Here is a 20779-nt window from a genome sequence, read left to right as displayed (position 1 = left end):
GGTTTTGGTAACTTACCAACTTACCGACTTACCGACTTACCGACTTCTGAAGCGGGGGTATCCTAACGCCATCTATCCGGAAACTGCGGAACCCATTTACCGACTAGTTTCCGAGGTTTTTGGATAGATGGCGCTACAGTCGAAATTAAAAACCCTTTTGGCGGTCTTTTTGAAATACAATTGCAATTAATTTATAATCAATGTGTGACGTTAGCAAAGGCTTCATAATGAATTCTTCATCCGGTATAGCTGATATATCACAGCAATTTACTGTTACCGTCAAATTACGTTTTATATTTTGATATTAGGATAGAGCAGATGGCGCTCATTCTCGAGGCACAGAAAGACCCCTGGAAAGCAAAGGCATGTTCAATCTTGTTGGATCTGTAGTCATTGATTCTATGTATGTATCTTAACCTACATGAGTTGCAGACGCCGATCAAATACAATTGTTTTCCACAAAAAGTATTATTAAGTATTGTAGATATATTATATCTCATTTAGTTTAAACAATTATTTAAGTAAGTAAACTTTTCTGTTATGAGTTTAATTGATCATGTTCAGTACAAATGATTACAATTATTTTAATTTATAAGTGTTCAGAATTTGATCCTACCATTATACAAATTAAATTATTTATCTATTCACAGTGGCAATGGATATTCGACCGAATAATACAATATATATTAACAATTTAAATGAGAAGATAAAAAAGGATGAACTAAAGAAGTCTTTATATGCAATTTTCTCTCAATTTGGTCAAATTTTAGATATTGTAGCACTAAAAACATTAAAAATGCGTGGACAAGCATTTGTTATTTTTAAGGAAATTGCTAGTGCCACAAATGCTTTAAGGTCAATGCAAGGATTTCCATTTTATGACAAACCAATGGTAAGTATTTAATGTTTATCAATGTTCATTTCACAGTTGCAACGCAATGAATTTATTGAAATTTATTATATTTTAGAGGATACAATATGCAAAGACTGATAGCGATATAATTGCAAAAATGAAAGGCACCTACGCGGAACGACCGAAGAAACCAAAACGGGTTGTACCCGCAGCCGATGAAGAAGCTAAGCGTGCTAAGAAACGTGCCAAAGAACAAGCTAAGCATTCTCAACAAATTAGTTATCACGCCGGTGTACCGCAGCATCCAGGTTTAGTTAATGCTGCCGTACCGGAGCAACCACCTAATCAAATCCTGTTCCTTACGAATCTACCAGATGAAACTAGTGAAATGATGTTATCTATGCTTTTCAATCAATTTCCTGGTTTCAAAGAAGTACGTTTGGTACCAAATAGGCACGATATTGCATTCGTTGAGTTTGAGAATGAAGTTCAGTCGGGAGCTGCGAAAGATGCTCTTCAAGGATTCAAAATTACACCTTCCCATGCGATGAAAATATCATTTGCAAAGAAATAAAACATGCAATATTTTGATTTGTATAAAGTTATTGTTAAAAAAATGGAAAACGTGCGTGTACTGTAATAGATTCTATCTATAAATTTATATAGGTACAATCGACTGTAATTTTGTTTCATGAATATAAACTGAACATACAGTATACAGGTTTTGAAAACAGTGTATGTACAAAATTCTACATAATTTACACATACAAAGAATAATAATGTAAATAGCAATTATATAAGATTTTTCAGAAATACATCGATTGTATGAAATTGTTTTTAACTTAATTTTATAACAATTCAGAATAAAATATCACAATTTTTGATATAAAATAATTTGAATGTTACTTTTAATAGCATCCTTTTTTATTATTCAATCAAAAAGCTGTAAGCAAAAATTTCATTTTATTAACTGTTAAAATTTAAACTTAAATATTTTCGAAATAAAAGTGAAAGTCGTATTTTCTTTTTTATATTATAACAGAAAATATTGAAGAATATTTTAATTCTACCCACATATAATGTTCATGTAACAAGGCTACAATTATCATCTAACAAAATACATTCATGAATTTTTTATGAACATAAAATTATTTAACAGTGGCTACTAAACATTTTACAGGTTTACAATATTTAAAATGTATTTCTATTAAAAACAAAAAAAATAATTGCAGATAGCATTATAACATTTTGGCGGGAATCAGTTGGCATGTTGTATAAAGAGTGGGGGAATGCTTCTCAAGCTGGTGAACGAATCGGAGTACAGTACATCGTCTCGATCAGGTCAGTCGAGCTTCGCTATTCGTGAGGTTAATAGTCAGATGTTACGTTACAGCCCCCTCATACAGTAAAACTTCGCGTAGATGACGCGCGCGGTAGCAGCAAAAGGACGCTAAGAAGAGAAAGAGTTCTTTGTGTTCTAAGTATTACATTACAATCATATATTCACAATTTTCATATACAGCATACACAAAAAAGCGAGTGTAGCCGAATATAGGCAGCAGAAATTTAAGGTATCTGTTAACGAATTTTCCTACTGTAAATATTTTATTTTCCCAACGAAAATGTACATTCATCGTTTAGAAGATAGACAAAACTTGTGGACAATTGTATTATCAATTTTTTCACTGATATTTTGATTCAAGCCGATTATTACTTACAGAGATATTTATTCATTTATTTAAAAAGAGGGTAGGTGATGGACGCTACCATGATTCTGGAGTTGCCATGATTTGTCGATCATGGCGTCCTTAGCAGCCAAGCCAATATTTTTATATTTCACTTTAATAGCGAGTATTTTTCTTATTCTCTGTTCATTGTAATCAAAGATTATAAATATCTATTGGTTAATAATATTGCATATCACTGCTGAAAATTGTGCATATCAAGTTATAAATAATTGTATAATATCTCTAGTATTTTCGAAAATGGCGGGCGCGGAATTTCAGAAAATTTTCCCTTATTATTCCATAATCACTTTTTTCTCTCTTACAAAGCAATTACAATACTTGAGTCGTATTATTGTATAACAAATAATAAAATTTTATTTATACGTAAATGCATTGTGGCATTCGATAGTGTAAGTAGTTTCATGTAATTGTTGTGTGTAAGTCAAAACAATTGATCATTCACGAAACTTGCAAAATGTATTTATTTATCAGAGTTTTATAGTTATTAAAAATAAAATAATATTATTCATAATATATATATATGTTAATGTTAAAATTAACATTTATAACACAAAACAAATTTTGTCATTATATAGTAATACAAAAAGTTAAACATGTCAGATGACAATTCCCCTGTTATTGAAGAACAAAAGAAAAAACGAGGAAGACCATCGAAAACAGATAAAAATGCTGTTAAAGAAACTAAAAAAAGAGGTAGATCTTCTTTAGATAAAAATAGTGCAGTACGTGCTGCAAAATCTGATACCGAAGATGATGCTACACCAGTAAAAAAAGGTAGAGGGCGACCAAAAGGCTCTCATAAAAAAAAGGTATGTAGAAATTGATTGATTAAAAAATAAAATTTGCAATTAAAATTAGAATCATTTGATATTTCAGTCCACTTCTGGACTGCCTAGTCTGTTTTTAGCAATAATTAATACTTATCATTTAGCAAGGATTACCTAAAGGAACTCCTTCTGGACGTGGTCGTGGTAGACCCAAAAAGAAAGAAGAAAAACCAGAAAGTACTGGTGAAGAAGACGATGAGCAAGAAGAAGAGGAAGAAGAAGAAGAAGAGAATTAAACACGAGAAAATAAATCCAATATATCAGAATTATTCTTTGAAAGTTTTAAAACAATCTATAACAAATTTCCAATTTAAGTTTGCTTCATAATTGTAAGAGCAAAATAAAATGCATATGAAACTTGCATGAACAATATTGTGAAGGAATTTTTTATAATATTTCTTTTATTCATTTTTATTATTATTGTTTTTATAAGAATGATTGTGTCCTTAGTATTATAATCAAATGTATAAGACTTACTGAAAAAATTTTTTGTGAATTTAAAGATTTTGATCTCATCAATTGACTTGCAATTAAAACTTCGACTAACTTTAAGGTATACTGTGTATAATTACATTATAATATTTCTTATATTTTTTACTCCTATGTATGTATGTAATTCTTGTACTGTAAGAAATAGGAGAAAAAGTAAAATACTTCTTGTATGTATCATATAGAAAAAGTATCACTTTTTAATTCAATTTAATCATGTGAACATTGTTCTTGAGGCAAACATTTGTGTGAATGTCAAATTTGTATTAAAGTAAATAAACTTATAAACTGACTCTTATTAATGTATTGTACTTTACACTTAATGCTACTTAAATTTTAAATTTTCTAACTCCAACAACTTTTTTACTTTTCTTTCATAGACAATTTTATAATACAGTCAAATAATACTACTCATTATAGAAGAAAAAAATATCCTTTGGAATATTGTAGTAGTATTTCGCTAATGCTCTACTATACACTAATTATTCTATTTTTTTGTGTTCCTTTCTCTTTCATATTTATTGAACAATGTTCATATTTCATTCTATTGATATATTTTCGGAGGAAAAGAAACACCTGTTTACAATGTTAGACACAAAAGGCAAACTTAAGGGTGAATAAAACTTCAGATGATTTAGCACTTAACATTCGATAATTTTTAAATAAGAATTTCGGTAAAAGATTAATGTTTAATAGAACTTTTCTATTTCACAAATATTATTTGCTTTTAATCTCATTTACCTTTTTTTTCTAACATCTTGTGCATATATACTATGATTCAAATTTAAGCACATAATAAGAACTGTATATTTATAAAAAAAAAACTTATGAACTGTGTACAATCAATATTAATTAGATTATATTAAAGAATATTAAAAGAAAACTTTAGTCATGTTTGTCTCTATGCTTTTCTATTATGAAATATATATGTCAAGCATAAATGTATTTGTTTAATATCGAAGTAAATGACGTATACTGATACAACATCTGTTGTAAGTCAATTATGACATTTAAATGTACTGCGAAGTATCTTCTATATACAAAATTTTTGAACATGTATTTTATCTTTCAAATTTAAGATATATACAAGTTTTTTTCAAGCATTAAATAAATGTATAAATCTAATAAATATTTGAAGTTTTAATCTGGTAAGTTGCAAGTAATATAAAGTTTTTTAAGAGACTATTATAAATATTTTGTCAACGATTTCCGAAAAGTTCAGCATTTTCTTCTGTGTCCATAGATTGATATCCTTGCTATAAAGAACAATGTTATATTAGAAACATATTTGACATGGTAATTGACAATAGGACAGCTGATTATTATACGAACGCGTCTTTGATGATTACTGTAACATTCTTCCAATAATTCAGTTTCCCAATCATCTTCTTCTTCTTCTCCAGGGTCAAAGTTATACATTGGCATAAGTCTATGCCTTAAACGTTCTAATTTTCTTTTCCTTGAGATTATTATTACCTTTAAAAATATAATGCAATTGTAAACAAAGTACATTTGTATGGTGACAAATGTATAAAAAGTTAAGAGGAAAATTCATTTCTTCAAAAACAAACTAGGAATCCATAAAACTCTAAACCATAAATTGTAGACTATACTAAAACAAGATAATAATACCTAATGTAGAAATATTTATCCAAGTATTACAATTTGACAAATTTTTATATTTTTTTTTTGTTTCTGAAAATGAAAATTCAAGGAAGATTATAATTTGAGTATAAAAAGTGATATCGCTACCCATACCACAGCTGATAAAATAATAACAAAGACCACTACACCAAGCGGTACAAAAATGTATTCTATTCCATCTGGTGGACCAAATTCATCAAAAGTTTCTGTTGTTGTAGACATATATACATTGGTGCTTGATGTATCAAATAAAACTGATGTACTATTAGGCGATGTTGTTGTGGCTTTAGAAATGTTCCATAACTGTTGAGCATTGCCACTTTCTTCTGTAGAATATATGTATGCTTCGGATGATGTTTCATTGGATATGTTAGTTGCCATAGCACTTGTGTGATTTTTAATGCTATCAAACATCATCATTGGTGTCACAGAATTTATGACACTTGTTACATTTCCTTTGTTCATTATTACTGATCAGAAAACTGCATTTCATACAATGAAAATCATAATTTTCAAATCTACATTGTTTCATAAAATTTGAAATTTTCAAATTACACAATACAATACACTTGTTTACTTTTTACTAAAAACTGTAAACATAATGTATAAAATGTATAACATTAAATACATGTGTTATAATTGCATTAATAACATTGATGCCTTGAAATGTTATGTTTGACGCTATACTGTTTTTGTATGTTTTCAACATACATAACAGACAGATGTATCACTCATCCAAGATTATAAGATTAAACAAGATAGATGTTGGATTTATTGATTTGAATTCCGCATTAAATAGATAATTAGACATTTTAAAAAATTTTCGTATTAATGGAAAATTGCTATAAGAGTTTCGTTTTCTGAAAAGTACTGTTATTTTGTATGCTTCTTTTTAAAACTGTTTTAAATTTTATTCTTCTATCATAATAGTATGAAAATGTTTAGCAAATGCAGTTACATGTTTTCGTTCCTTTCATTGAACTATTAAATAAATAACTAATTCGTTTTTAATGCTGCAAATAGACCATAATTCTTTTCGAGACATGATATTCATTCTTTACACAAAACAAATTGAATCATTTTCTCTTCTCTGGTTTAACATTTTATCTTTTAATGTGATTTTGCAATCTTTTGCATACTACACTGTATATATACAACTGTGTACATACGAAAGACGTAACAAACTATCGACTATCGACTGTTTCTTATCGAAAGTGTTTATCGATGTCTCGATAAGAGATTTTGACTCGCATAGATTTAAACATGCTTCAAAAGTAATATGAACAAAATTGTTTAATTAAATTAAATGTTAACAAGTAAAAACACACGATTTTGACGTTCCTTATTTTTGCATTATTACTTTAGGGATATGCGTATACCATTTAATTGCAAAATACGTAAAAGAAGTGAGGACGATATTTTTTATTTGGATCATCGCATAAATATTATATATTAAGGCTTTACGAAGTGGGAACTGAAGTTAACTGATCGGAAATGTTTGATAATTTTTTATAAATATTTTTAATTTTTTCATATGTAATATCGTACAATTCTTTTTATTGTGAATTTTGTAAGAACATATGATACAAGTGTTTTGTACAAAACATGTATAAAAAAGTTACTTTCAAATTGAAATAATTACACGTGAAATTTGAAATTTATGAATAAAATAATTTTTTCAAAATATTCACCAATAATCTCAGAAAATCACAATATTTTTAAATTTAAATCCTAACTTGTTATATTAATTTAAATTCAAGAACCAACTTGCCTTACTTTAAATTTATTGTTAATCAACTTATATTTCTTTTTTGCAACTTGGATCACATTTAGAATCTTAACTTCATTTGCGAATGATTTCTGATTGTCATTTATTATATTATTGAATAGTGTTTTCAATATTTTCACAAACGGTACTACAATATTTATTTAGAAAAATATATATTTTGGGAAATTACATAAAGTAGGATCATTGTATTTTACATATGAAATGCATCATTTCCTTCTTTATTAATTTACCAATATCAAGAATTATTTATGTAAAAAGTTCAACAATATTTCTTTTATATAAGTATTAGAATCCTATAATAATAACAGTAACAACAAAAGTATTTAACATTATTTTATATTAAAGATCAACAGAACTGCAATGAAATATTATATTATATGTATATATCATAATAAATATGAATTAATTGAAAAGATCAAAGAAAATGTGTGCGGTAAAAAATTTAATTAACAGAGAGAGACACGAACAATATTTGAAATGGAAAGTTAAATCGTAAAATTATAATGAAGAAATTTTGAAGATGCACAATTAAGAAACAGAGAAACAACGTTTTACTTTTTGTTGCAAGTGTGATCCAAATGAAGTTGAATTATTATTCTTTTTTTTTTTTTTTTTTTAAGTTCACACAAACATTACAATATATAGTTTTCATTACTTTAACAGTGTTCAAAATATATTACAATTTTTATCGTGCTTATGTCACAAAATCATTTGCATTTATGATAAGTTCCTAAATCTTAATGACCATGTTTTTGTTCGTTGCCATATAGGTATCTGTACTTACAATTTGGGTTGATCAAGTTACAGAACTGCACAAAACATAAATAATGAAATGTGGCATTTATTTCACGCGTAATATATTTGCATTATTACCTAAATTAGGGGGATGTTATTTAAATAAATTATATCAAATAAAACAAAAAAAAACAACAACTGTAAATAGTTATATTATTAATTACTTTGTACTTCTGAAACTCTTTTTTGGTAAATATAATAACAAACGTTTGAAACGTTGATCTTATTATTTAATGAAATCTTTCAACTATATTTTTTATAAATTGAAAATTTACGAAAGTGTAAAAAATTTTAATTAAATCCTGTGAATTTAATCTCTGATTAATCTTAATTATTATGTATATTGTACTTTATCGTGAAATTTTTGTTATGTATCTGTGAATGTTACTTTTAATTATAATGAAATGTAAGAAAAGTCTTATGCCATTCATTTTTCATTCATGATACTGTTTTCCAGCAGTTCTTTTATGGTACAGATCTACCGACACGTAAAGATTTAGGAATCTTTAAGTTTTTATAAATTTATACAAGATAAAATCCAACAATACAACTATGCCCATTGCACAATTAAAAAGCTATCACCTGTGCTGGATTTGTACAATCCCCTATTGTCATTCGATACATAGCCATCTCAGTTATTCCATGGTAATGAACAAATGCGGCTGCAATTACTAACACATGAAAGATTTGATGACTCTGAAACTAATATAATAAAATATTGTTATAACTTTATCTTTGCAACAATAGTGTTTGAATAAAAATTATTATATATACTTACCCAAATATCAAACTTGCCAGGGAAAAATCGTTCAGGTACTCTTAATGCATAAAACATTGCACCTAAGATATACAAGCATCCCATTAATATTAACCATCCAAGGGATGCTTGACTAATCGCTTTGAACCACCCTTCTGCAATGGCATAATGAACTGCTGGAATTACTCCGCTAAGACCAAATCCCATAAAGACACCTGCTCTTAATGGTCTGTAACTTGGTTCACCGAATCGTTCCCACAAGGAAACTACAATACTTGTTACACCAAGTATTACTACGACGGACAAATAAATAAGCTTAGGTTGATAGTCACAGTAAAAACCATAGTAAAGCCATGGTACAAAACTACCCATAATTAGCATAGCTATTCCACAATAATCTAGTTTTGAAAACAACTTTCCGACACATTCGCTATGGCAGTGTACAGTATGAAAGGCAAAGGACATTCCTAGACACATAATAGCACCAGCGAAAAATGTACCGAATACCAATTTTTCTTCTAATTGTATTTCTATCGGAGGTTGCGTTATGAAAAATATAGCTATACCAATGAACGCTACGCATCCTATAACAAAATAATACATTATTGTTAAAGAAAACCGATAATTTAATAATACTTGAAACATTTTACGAACGAACGATAGATCGTACCAAGTAAATGAGTCCAAATATTTCCTGTTTCTGTATGAATTCGAAAGATACTTTTAAAACAGGCATAAAATGATGGCAAAGGTGGTCTATGTCCAGCATGTAAGAAATCATTATCTTGCAACCATCTTGGAAGATTTCTAAAATGACACTGCTTCCATGAAGCTTCCCACACCTTTAAACAACAGTCAAACAATGAATATATATTTTTTAAGCAAAGATAATTCTTATTTGTAAATCATGATTACCTTACGAACAAATTCTTCTGCTTGCTCTGCAGCATTATGTGCTAAGGCACCCAAATCAATTTCATCGCTTAATACACCAGCTTTTAGTACCTCTGTCATCTATAATAAAAAGAATAAAAATGTCTAATTAATTTTACATATAAGATCAGTAGAATAAATATTAAAAATAAAACGTATACCTCACAATCCAAAAGATGATCATCTTCAGGAGTGGATGGTAATGGACAACCAACTCCATCTTCTTCCTCTTCCAAGCAACTCGTGTCATCGTCTTCTAATAGTTCTTTAACTTCGTGTAAACCTGGTATTTCACTATTTAATAATACACGTTCACTCCATGGAATTCTATGACGAATCTCTGAGTCTGTCATAATATTTTCATTGTTTACTTTGTCTTCCATTATTACATCCTCGTATTGTGACATATTTTAGAATCTTTAATTACTCACAATTTCTAAAATGTATTAAAAATATAAATATAATAATTGAAATATTCAAAATATTAAACAGATATTAAAAGATTTTATTACCAGCAGTTATTAAATTTCTGCTATAAATTACTTATCATAAATGTGATATACTGTTTAAATTCAATTACCAGAAATACTTTAAAGATTTGCAAAACTTGACAACTGACTCTTTTACCATCATACACTTAACTAGATGTAGAACAACTTTAAAGGAATAAGAATCTAAGGTCATCACATTATTCTATAAAAATAAGGTCATCAATTATGATAACATCGACTATAACAAAAAATCAACTATTAATAATATTAACAGTAAAGCTTGTACAGAAAATTTTTTTTACGCGTAAATTCTAGATCATACCATATATTCACAAATATTTAAATAATCAAAGATACAATCAGTGTGAAATAAAAGCACTTATACACTGTAAAGATTTTTTAAAAGTGCAGTTTTGTAACAAATGAAGAACCGAAACAGAAGAACAATTCAGCGAGTACAAAGTTCGATTGAACGATCAAATAGAAGACATATTTAATACGCACCCGTATTTATTAATCCTTCAAATTTTTTTACATTTGCACAAAGATAATTTGATATTTACTAGCGATAAATAAATACAATTAATTTAAAACATATGTTGCAAAAGATACGAATTACTTTATATGCGAGTGATAATTTTAGTTGTTCATAGCTACGACAAAAATCGAAAATAGTGGAATACTAGATACCACGTGTCACATTTATATATCAGTTGTCATCAAAAGGACGTTACATATGTATTTACATATATATATAAATATAATATTTATTTTATGGGCATAAGCTTAACTATATATAGTATAAATACGAATATTTATCTAACCCAAAGGATATTAATTTAAATTATGTATTTATACTTCTAATAATATAATTTTTTAATATATTCGTTCATGAATATTTATATAAATATGTTTAATCAGAAATTAAACAAAAGAATATAATTATAGTATTATCAACGAGAAATTATACGTTATTTCGTAAGGAAGGGAATGTGACTGAAATCTATATATATATAGTAAGAAATTTACAATATATATATATATAAATATATGTATTTATATATTAGTTGCAAACTTTAATTCTCAATTGTGATTTTTACACTAAATATAATATAATTGCATTTAACTGCTATTAAATTTACAGTATCATTTTGTTTGTAACCTAACTTAACAAAATTACAAAAAGAACTGATGAAATACAATATCTTACTTAATAATTGTAATTCATTTGAAGAAACTTATATAGATTTAAATTACTATGATTAATTGTATACGTTTAAGGAATATTGATGTATGACTATTGTGATTTACTTGTATTTATATATATATTTTTGTATTATGTATTAATTAAAAAATGAATGTACTACCAAGTTAACATAATCTGCCAATGACGAAATAATAATAATGTCATCAGAAACTGGAATTTTACCAAAATTCATACATATCACTATTGTGGTTATAGCATATTGGTAAGTTAAAAATAATTATTGTTCTCATACAATAACAGGTTATTTAATGTTTACATTTTTGTAGGACAATTTCTATATTAACAGTTTTTATAAACAAAGCACTTTTATCTAGTAGTAGCATAAATTTGGATGCACCTCTTTTTGTGACATGGTGCCAATGTATAGTAAGTTTAATCATTTGTGCGACTTTAAGTAAATTATCAAAGTGTTTTCCAAGATATATTAAGTTTCCTGAGGGTAATCCATATACTAAGGAAACACTTATTAAAGTAAGTTGTAATATTTATAAAAAAAATAATTATTCATTGTATATAGTTTTTCAATACATAAAGGATTTTGTATTTGTAGATATTACCATTGTCCCTTTTATTTACTGGGATGATTGCAACTAACAATTTATGTTTAAAATATGTTGGTATTGCATTTTATTATGTGGGACGTTCGTTAACAACTGTATTTAATGTTATTTTCACATACCTTATACTTGGTAAGAAATTTGACAAAAAATGAAACAAATAAATGTAGTAAATTATTATAACTTTATAGGTCAAAGGACTTCCATAAAATGCATTGCATGTTGCATATTTATTGTGACTGGATTTTGGCTTGGAGTAGATCAAGAACATATTGCAGGCTCATTGTCGGTTCTTGGAACAATTTTTGGTATACTTGGATCATTAACACTTTCTTTATATTCCATTCATATGAAACAAGTACTTCCTACATTAAATCAAAATATTTGGTTACTCTCATATTACAACAACGCGTATAGCGTTATTATATTTCTTCCATTGATGGTAGCTAATGGAGAACACATTACAGTATACAATTATGATAAAATTGGATCATTATTTTTTTGGTCTGCTATGATTGTTGGCGGTATTTGTGGCTTTGCGATCGGTTATGTTACCGCTCTTCAAATAAAAGTAACATCTCCCTTAACGCATAATATCAGTGGAACCGCTAAAGCTTGCGCGCAAACAGTTCTTGCAACTTATTGGTTTAACGAAGAGAAGTCATTCATGTGGTGGCTAAGTAATTTAATTGTGCTTGGTGCAAGTGCAATGTACGCTAGGTTTAGACAACTTAATCTCAGTAAAGAATATAAAGAAGAAAAACAACAATTGAAAGTATGACAAAATATAAAGAAAATTAGGTATATGTATAATACTGTACTGTAATATTTAAAAATTTATTGTATAAATTTGTATAAAATATCTAAGAATTATAAATGAGTTATTTCTATAAAATATTTCAAGTACTTATTGAGATTAATATTGTCTCAATGTTAAAAACAGTCTGTTATTAATTGGACGGAAATAAATATTGTATAAGTAAAATATTTAAAATCTTGATGAAAGACCACCTCCACGGCTATCCGAATGGCTCGACATTAAATCTTTCTTTTTAATAATTGCATTCACACTTTTTAATATTAAGTAAGCATCAACATGTGATGGTGGCACAATTAAATTCAACTGATTTCGTATTAAAGTATCTACAGAATGCTTCTGATCATTTTCTACAGCAAGTCCGTGCGTTAAAATATAATATCTAAAGAAAAGAAATTCATTCAAGAAATGATGTTTGATTATCATAATGTAAAATATAAAATATATATTTTACCTTGGATATTCGATAGCATCAGAAATATTTAACTGACGGATTATAATATTATACAATAATTGTCCTATAATTAATGTATCATCTGTTCCAAACACTCCTCGTAACCCACATATTGCCTTTTCATTATGGAAAATTATTGGAGTGAGCATGGTCAAATTATTATTAGTATCAACTTTATCTAATAAAAATCCAACATTTGATATATTTCCAAGACCAAATGGTGCACTAAGTCCGCTATAAAAAGAATTCAAATTATTAAATTTGTTCGCTAGAATATACAAATTTTATATACGAAACTAACGTTATAATACAAACATATGTATCTTCCCAATCCATTGACATAACTCCAGTATACTTCTCTTCTTCAACTATAATTATCACTATATGAAATTATAATACTATAAAATATATGTAAAATAGATGTTATGATATAACAAACCATTTTGTTTTAATTGTTCTAAAATTGAAGCTGAATGTACTAAAGCCTTAGCTACGTGAACTTGTGTTCCTATTGTTGATGCATTTTCGGTAGTTATTCGAAGGTTCTCCAATGCTTTCATCATTGATTTTAATTGTGATACGTTTGAAGGATAATATATTGTATGCTTATAAAAACTTAACTTCTTTGCTAAATATGTATCAGGCTTATAATTTGCTAATTGCACAAGCAAATCTTTGTTAGATAAAAATTTCTGTGATAATGTTCCATTGTATAACACTGAAAGTTGAACAAATGAGTAATTCTAAATTACAAAATAAATTTTGTTTAATTAACAAAATGAAAGTAATATACCATCAGTGCCATGCTGTGCTATAGCATTTAATGTATCACTAAGATCGTTTAATTTCAGTATATCCCCAGCACTGAGATGTCCATATAAAATTTCATAATTTATATTTCTGGATATTTCGCTCGCTAATTCCTTGGATACAACAAATCCTTCTCTGGCTAATATTATGGAAGGTTTAATGATTTCATTCCAAGATAATTTACCTTTTAAGGTATGTGCATGTTCTAATCCCCGTAACAGAGCTGGTATACGTATTCCATTTTGAGCAAAGCTACCTAACGCATAGTTAATGTAGGTAATACATGTATAAAGCTTCTACATGCATTTGAAGTGTTTGCTTATTTGAAAAATGTACCTTTGATTGTATTGTTTGCAAAATCAATAATAACTGGATTTGTTTGTTCCTTATGGTTATATATCATAACATAGCCACCCCTAAAATAATAATTAAAAGTTAATAAATATCAACAGAATTATGTATGTACACAACTTACCCACCAAGGCCAGTTTTATGTGGAGCTACTACTGTCATACAAATAGTAGCTGCTATAGCTGCATCTACTGCATTACCACCTTTCCTTAAAATTTTAGTACCAATTTGTGAACAGTTTGTATAATCTGTAGCAACTGCACCATGGATACCAGCTTTATCCTAATATACAATAATATTATAAACAATTAAAATATAGTTGATAGACAATAATTTTGAATAAAAATTTATGTACCTGAGGTGTTCCATCAGCATAAAGTATTTGTAGAATTAAGGTTGTTGTGATAGAAATACTCAGAATAGTAAAACAACTTATAATAAATTTTAAACCATCGCCACAATACATATTTAACTTATGCTTGTAACTTTTACCTTTTGTTAAAGGACATTCTTCTGTAGGACCTTTCAAAATGAACACAATTTAATACATTACATTGTATTATGATATACATCTTTTAACAAGTATTGTGTAAAATTTATTAATGTCCATTAATTATAAAACCAGGAGTAAGGTTATATTCAGATATTCTGATTCGAACGTTTGTACATAACAATGAAAACAAATTGTACACATAATAGGTATGTATTTAATACTTACGAGAATTACTGTGACGCATTTTGTATACTTTAATTAATCTAAATCACAAAAAATAAAGTTAATAGCTTTGTTTGATAATATAAAAGCATTTAACATGTTACATGGTTCATTTAACTGTAAATTTGACCTGCTTTTGTATTGTAATATTCATGACTACAATATTAAGTGCTTATACATGTATTTATTTTATATTATAATTTTAATTTATTATTGTACAGATTTTGTCTAATAACATAGATATGTCCTGTTTTTTGTAATAAAGCTGAAAACATATCAAAATGTCAATTGATATAGTAGAAATGTTAAAGGAACCAAAAATGGTTAAAGTATGTGCACCAATGGTTAGATATAGTAAGTAAGTAATCAAGATTATGTATTAAATTGCATTTTTTTTTAATGCTTATTTAATATATAAAAATAATTTTGACAGATTACAGTTTAGAACTTTAGTACGGCGCTACAACTGTGATATATGTTTTACACCCATGATCTTAGCTGACTCGTTTATACAATCTGAAAAAGCCAGGAATAATGAATTTTCAACTACCAAGGAAGATAAGCCAGTAATTGTTCAGTTTGCTGCAAAAACTGTATATGATTTTCTTAATGCAGCAGAAATGATTGCCCCGTAAGTTTTAACTAAAACATTAATATCAAGTTTTCATTTAACAAGTTACATTTATTAATAGGTACTGTAATGGTGTTGATTTGAATTGTGGTTGTCCTCAACGTTGGGCACTGAAAGAAGGATATGGAGCAGATTTACTTAAAAAACCAGATCTTGTGAAAGATTTGATATATCAAACAAGAAACAGAATTCCAAATCCTTTTACTGTATCTGTGAAAATACGACTGTTAAAGGATATTCGTAAAACCATTGAATTTTGTCAAATACTTGAAAAGGCAGGAGTTTCATTTCTCACTGTTCATGCTAGAACTCCTGAGATGAGAAACGAATCAATTAATCTAGACAGTTTAAAATTAGTAAGAGATAGCGTGAAACTGCCTCTCATTGCTAATGGAGATATAAAAAATTTAGAGAATGCAGAAAAATTGTACAGAGAAAGTAATTGTGACGCGGTGATGGTTGCAAGAGGCATTTTAACAAATCCAGCTCTTTTTTCTGGACGTTCAGTTACACCCCTTACTTGTATACAAGACTGGCTTGACATTACATCAGTTATTCCTACACAGTTTCTGTGTTTCCATCATCATCTTGTATTTATGTTAGAAAAATTACTTCCCAAAAAGAGTAGAATATTTTTCAATAATTTACAAAATAAAACAGATGTTCTGGAATTTCTAGATAATACTTATGGTATAAAACCAAGGATTAATTCTAAATCATTTGAACCCATTAAATGTAACTTTAAAATTCCAAGTACTGATTATAATAAATTTATTGCAAATGATGAAGATGATTTAAGTACAAATTTCTTGGGAAATATATTTGTAGAATTATAATTTAATTTACTTGTATTTTGAAATAAATTTTTAATAAGTAAGATTGAACCTACTTTAAATTATAGACGATAGATTGCGCTGGAATCTAAACGCAATAAAGTGTGGTATTTCATAACCGCGAAAGTTCTAAAGTTCGTTACTATTGACTTTGCACTAACAAGAAAAGTAATGTTAATACAATAAATAAATGGAATGTAAACAGTGGTAAACAGTAACTTTTATCATTTTACTGGGAAGAAATGAAGAATCTTGAATTGAGATTACATTTCAGGATATTAATACAAGATGGTAATGATTCATGAAATTCATTATAAACCTTTTTTATTGTATAAATTTTATTGAAAAATTAAATGTAGTGTGTTTAAAAAATGATAATAGTTATCTTTATAAATGTAATTGCAGTATGTTTTTGATTTCCAAAACATTTCTTATATTTACAAGTGAGTAAATTTATAATGGTAACATGATTGTTATTATTATCATTTTTCTGACTGTTATCATTAACTTTGATAAATGTTAATTTTGTACTTATTGTTACATCTAAGATTCGATCATTGGCTCCTAGTCAGAAAGGCAAACGTCCACTTTTGTCTGATATATCAAACAATGTAACTTTGTCTCCGGATGTGTCACCAATACATCATGTAAAAAAGAGAGTTTGCCGTAATGTCAAAAATGTACAAATACCAGAATATAAAGCACTTACTCTTTCAACTGATAATATTCAAGCGACGCAAGAAGTAATTTCTGAACATGTAAGTACTCATTATTTATTGTATCATTTTGGATAAATTTATAATGGAGAAATAAACATTGAATTTGTAGGAAGAAAGGGTAAAAAAACTGCTGAGTAAACCATTTAAAATACCAATTCCTGGATATCAGCTCTCAGGTCGTACTTTGGGAACACGTTTATCAGGTCCACGTAGACCTTTACATGATCCTGAAGAAGCTAATGCACTTATCGTCTATTCACCACCTGAAATATCTGAACATGATAGACTTAAATTAGACCAGTGAGTATAAAATGTTCAAAATCTTGTGTATCTTATGAATATAATATATATATATATATATATATATATGTTTTTAGATCGAAGCAACTTGTGCATGTGGTAGTAGATCCCTTATTATGTAATATTCTAAGACCGCATCAGCGAGAAGGTGTAAAGTTTATGTACGAATGCGTAACAGGACAACGAATAGAAGGTGCTTACGGATGTATTATGGCGGATGAAATGGGTCTTGGAAAGACTTTACAATGTATAACACTCATGTGGACTTTATTAAAGCAAGGTAAATTAATCTTGCTATAAACACAGTTTTCGGATACTAAATTAATTATATTTTACAGGACCTGAAGCTAAACCAATTATAGACAAGGCAATTATTGTTGCTCCCAGTTCGTTAGTTAAAAATTGGTACAATGAAATATTTAAGTGGTTGAAAAACAGAGTTCAGCCATTAGCCATCGATGGTGGAAGCAAAACGGATATCGATGCAAAACTTACAGGTTTTATGAAAACTTATGGTCGCAGATGTATAAATCCTATATTAATAATTAGTTATGAAACTTTTCGCTTACACTCGCATGTCCTTCATCAAGATGAAGTTGGACTCGTGTTATGTGACGAAGGTCATCGTCTGAAAAATTCTGAAAATCAAACGTATCAAGCACTTATAAATTTGAAAGCTAAAAGAAGAGTACTACTTAGTGGAACGCCTATACAAAATGATCTCTTAGAATACTTCTCTCTTGTACATTTTGTTAATCAAGGATTACTAGGAACTGCGCAAGTATGTTTTTAGAAAATTAAAGAATATTTTTGACAGATGAAATATTTCATATTAATGTTAAAAAATTATTATAACAGGAATTTCGAAAAAAATTTGAAATACCGATTTTACGTGGTCAAGATGCAGGCGCAACAGATACTGAACGCAAACTTGCCCAAGAACGATTAACAGAATTAGTGACCATCGTTAATAAGTGTCTGATTAGACGTACCAGCGCTTTACTTTCCAAATACTTACCTTTAAAATACGAGTTGGTCGTTTGCATAAAAATGGGAAAATTGCAAACTGATCTTTACAAAAATTTTATACAAAGCGATAGCATAAAAAAATCAATGGAAGGTTTGTTAAGTATAAATGTTTTTTACCCGTCAAGAAAAATTGTCAATTTTAAATAATTTGTGTTTATCCTTCTTTTGTAGAAAATTCAGAAAATTCTAAAAAAGGAAAAAGTCTTTCTGCACTTTCAGCCATTACACTTTTAAAAAAGCTATGCAATCATCCAGATTTAGTTTATGATAAAATACTGCAACAATGTGAAGGATTTGAGAATGCAGCAAAATTAATGCCATCAAATTACAGTACTAAGTATGTAATATCAAGATTGATTATTATAACAAGAAGTCATTTGATAAATTTATTTTTAGGGACATTTTACCTGAGTTATCCGGCAAATTAATGGTATTAGATTGTCTCTTGGCATCCATTAAAACGACAACAAAAGACAAAATCGTATTGGTATCTAATTACACGCAAACTCTAGATTTGTTTGAGAAACTATGTCACAAACGGTGTTACAATTACGTTAGACTCGATGGCACAATGACTATTAAAAAGAGAGCGAAAGTAGTTGAAAAATTTAATGACGAGAACAGCAATGATTTTATTTTCATGCTTAGTTCGAAAGCTGGTGGTTGTGGATTAAATCTTATCGGTGCAAATCGTCTTGTCATGTTTGATCCTGACTGGAATCCTGCGAATGATGATCAAGCTATGGCGAGGGTTTGGAGAGATGGTCAAAAAAAGCCATGTTTCGTGTATCGCTTTCTTTGCGTATGTTATAACATTTTTCAAATAGTTCTTCAGAATTATCATGTATTTATGCATTTATTTTTATATACATTGTAGACCGGTACTATTGAAGAAAAGATTTTCCAAAGACAGGCACATAAAAAAGCATTAAGTTCAACGGTTGTTGATCAAGAAGAAGACGTTGCAAGACATTTTACGTTAAACGATTTGAGAGATTTGTTTAAATTAGAAGAAAATACTATTTCAGATACTCATGCTAAGTAAGTTCAAAAGTATAAGTATTTATAATTTCACGTAATAAATATTTTGTGATCTTTTTCAGATTTAAATGTAAGAGGTGTGTTAATGGTGTAGAAGTAAAAGGACCACCCCCGCAGTCAGACTGTAATTCAGACTTATCAGATTGGAGGCACGCTAATAATCCACGAAATTTGCCAGATTTGTCTTTACGGCAATGCTGGTCTAGCGGAATTTCATTTGTTTTTCATCATCGCTCGCACGAACAAGTAAAATAAGTGTTTATCAGGTATTCACCTGCATTGTAATAAAGAAACTATATTTTTTATTGCAACACGCTGTTATCTAGAATTTATTCTAGAGTTATATTAGGATTCAGTGTAATATCATTGTAATTAAAGAAGTGTCCATTTAATAATAATGATAATGTTTATATTATTTTGTACAAAGTAGCAAGTGTAAGTAATAATTGTAGTAATTGTACAAAATTTGCAGAATAACAGAAATGCGTAAAATGAATGTTTATTTTGATAATTTTCTAAATGTATGTGATACACAGTTACTATTTATTGCAAAATATTATTATATAAATATAAATGTGTTTCATAGTTGAAAATAAAAACCCTATAAATGTAAAATAAGAATAACTTTTATACCTTGAAACAGAGAGTTTCATTTTAAAATATAAAAAGAATGTTCAATTGTTTTTGTATTTCTTGTTACGAATAATTGCACGTATATGTGCAAAAATATGAAATTGAGTAAATTCCTAAAAATAATGTATATGCGAGTAAGGAAGCGAGGAAGGAAGGAAGGAAGGAAATTCTGAAGGGCAATGTTTTCAATACGAGTAATAAATATTCGAAAGCTTGCTTTCAGACGAGTTGTGCGTAGAAAACGAAGGGTCAACCAGGAGGCTTCAGGAATTTGCTCCACATAAACAGAAGCAATG

The 20779-nt window shown here is 28.2% G+C and overlaps 7 protein-coding genes across 17 annotated transcripts; 4 read left to right on the top strand and 3 right to left on the bottom strand.

Annotated features, from left to right (window-relative positions):
• Positions 1-363: 363 nt before the first annotated feature.
• snf (U1 small nuclear ribonucleoprotein A snf) lies at positions 364-1666 on the top strand. The gene is made up of 3 exons (XM_034337843.2): positions 364-521; positions 651-892; positions 969-1666. Coding segments are annotated over exons 1-3 (702 nt in total). The 5' UTR covers positions 364-520; the 3' UTR covers positions 1428-1666.
• A 508-nt stretch (positions 1667-2174) lies between these two features.
• Positions 2175-4215, top strand: D1 (D1 chromosomal protein). The gene is made up of 3 exons (XM_034337590.2): positions 2175-2424; positions 3177-3410; positions 3533-4215. The coding sequence occupies exons 2-3, from the start codon at positions 3195-3197 to the stop codon at positions 3662-3664; spliced, it is 348 nt and encodes a 115-aa protein (XP_034193481.1). The 5' UTR covers positions 2175-2424; positions 3177-3194; the 3' UTR covers positions 3665-4215.
• LOC117610334 (uncharacterized protein C3orf18 homolog) lies at positions 3812-6167 on the bottom strand. Of its 2 annotated transcripts, none has more exons than XM_034337588.2 (3): positions 5670-6167; positions 5250-5393; positions 3812-5173 (listed from the first exon to the last, which is right to left on the bottom strand). In XM_034337588.2, exons 1-3 carry the CDS (start codon positions 6024-6026, stop codon positions 5117-5119), a joined length of 558 nt encoding a protein of 185 aa, XP_034193479.1. In that variant the 5' UTR covers positions 6027-6167; the 3' UTR covers positions 3812-5116. The 2 variants fall into 2 exon arrangements, with proteins under 2 accessions (XP_034193479.1, XP_034193480.1); XM_034337589.2 differs by having other exon boundaries at positions 5676-6167.
• Positions 6168-7939: 1772 nt separating this feature from the next.
• AdipoR (adiponectin receptor) lies at positions 7940-11071 on the bottom strand. 7 transcript variants are annotated; one of them, XM_034337579.2, is made up of 7 exons: positions 10831-11071; positions 10348-10564; positions 9997-10271; positions 9818-9916; positions 9573-9744; positions 8924-9486; positions 7940-8847 (listed from the first exon to the last, which is right to left on the bottom strand). In XM_034337579.2, exons 3-7 carry the CDS (start codon positions 10240-10242, stop codon positions 8713-8715), a joined length of 1215 nt encoding a protein of 404 aa, XP_034193470.1. In that variant the 5' UTR covers positions 10243-10271; positions 10348-10564; positions 10831-11071; the 3' UTR covers positions 7940-8712. The 7 variants fall into 7 exon arrangements, with proteins under 7 accessions (XP_034193470.1, XP_034193472.1, XP_034193474.1 ...); XM_034337581.2 differs by having other exon boundaries at positions 10348-10528; XM_034337583.2 differs by having other exon boundaries at positions 10416-10528.
• Positions 11072-11654: 583 nt separating this feature from the next.
• Positions 11655-13827, top strand: nac (GDP-fucose transporter nac). The gene is made up of 4 exons (XM_034337586.2): positions 11655-11795; positions 11860-12064; positions 12144-12282; positions 12342-13827. The coding sequence occupies exons 1-4, from the start codon at positions 11731-11733 to the stop codon at positions 12929-12931; spliced, it is 999 nt and encodes a 332-aa protein (XP_034193477.1). The 5' UTR covers positions 11655-11730; the 3' UTR covers positions 12932-13827.
• Positions 13139-15457, bottom strand: LOC117610331 (glutathione hydrolase 7). Of its 2 annotated transcripts, none has more exons than XM_034337577.2 (9): positions 15301-15457; positions 14938-15104; positions 14707-14864; positions 14568-14647; positions 14215-14487; positions 13861-14139; positions 13723-13801; positions 13422-13655; positions 13139-13349 (listed from the first exon to the last, which is right to left on the bottom strand). In XM_034337577.2, the coding sequence occupies exons 1-9, from the start codon at positions 15317-15319 to the stop codon at positions 13139-13141; spliced, it is 1500 nt and encodes a 499-aa protein (XP_034193468.2). In that variant the 5' UTR covers positions 15320-15457. The 2 variants fall into 2 exon arrangements, with proteins under 2 accessions (XP_034193468.2, XP_034193469.2); XM_034337578.2 differs by having other exon boundaries at positions 13723-13789.
• Positions 15098-20354, top strand: okr (DNA repair and recombination protein RAD54-like okr). 3 transcript variants are annotated; one of them, XM_034337576.2, is made up of 13 exons: positions 15098-15281; positions 15519-15655; positions 15731-15928; positions 15990-16106; positions 17312-17519; positions 17590-17780; positions 17858-18060; positions 18119-18561; positions 18639-18900; positions 18981-19146; positions 19206-19611; positions 19687-19850; positions 19913-20354. In XM_034337576.2, exons 2-13 carry the CDS (start codon positions 15579-15581, stop codon positions 20103-20105), a joined length of 2628 nt encoding a protein of 875 aa, XP_034193467.2. In that variant the 5' UTR covers positions 15098-15281; positions 15519-15578; the 3' UTR covers positions 20106-20354. The 3 variants fall into 3 exon arrangements, with proteins under 3 accessions (XP_034193467.2, XP_034193465.2, XP_034193464.2); XM_034337574.2 differs by lacking the exons at positions 15098-15281; positions 15519-15655; positions 15731-15928; positions 15990-16106 and adding an exon at positions 16782-17052 and having other exon boundaries at positions 17310-17519; positions 18119-18277; positions 18371-18561; positions 19913-20353; XM_034337573.2 differs by lacking the exons at positions 15098-15281; positions 15519-15655; positions 15731-15928; positions 15990-16106 and adding an exon at positions 16782-17052 and having other exon boundaries at positions 17310-17519; positions 19913-20353.
• The last annotated feature ends 425 nt before the right edge of the window (positions 20355-20779 follow it).

This window comes from Osmia lignaria, chromosome 11 (genome assembly GCF_051020975.1).
Source record: "Osmia lignaria lignaria isolate PbOS001 chromosome 11, iyOsmLign1, whole genome shotgun sequence".
Lineage (NCBI taxonomy): Eukaryota > Metazoa > Arthropoda > Insecta > Hymenoptera > Megachilidae > Osmia > Osmia lignaria.
Note: the sequence above shows the minus strand (reverse complement) of the source record. Positions and strands in the feature narration are given on the sequence as shown.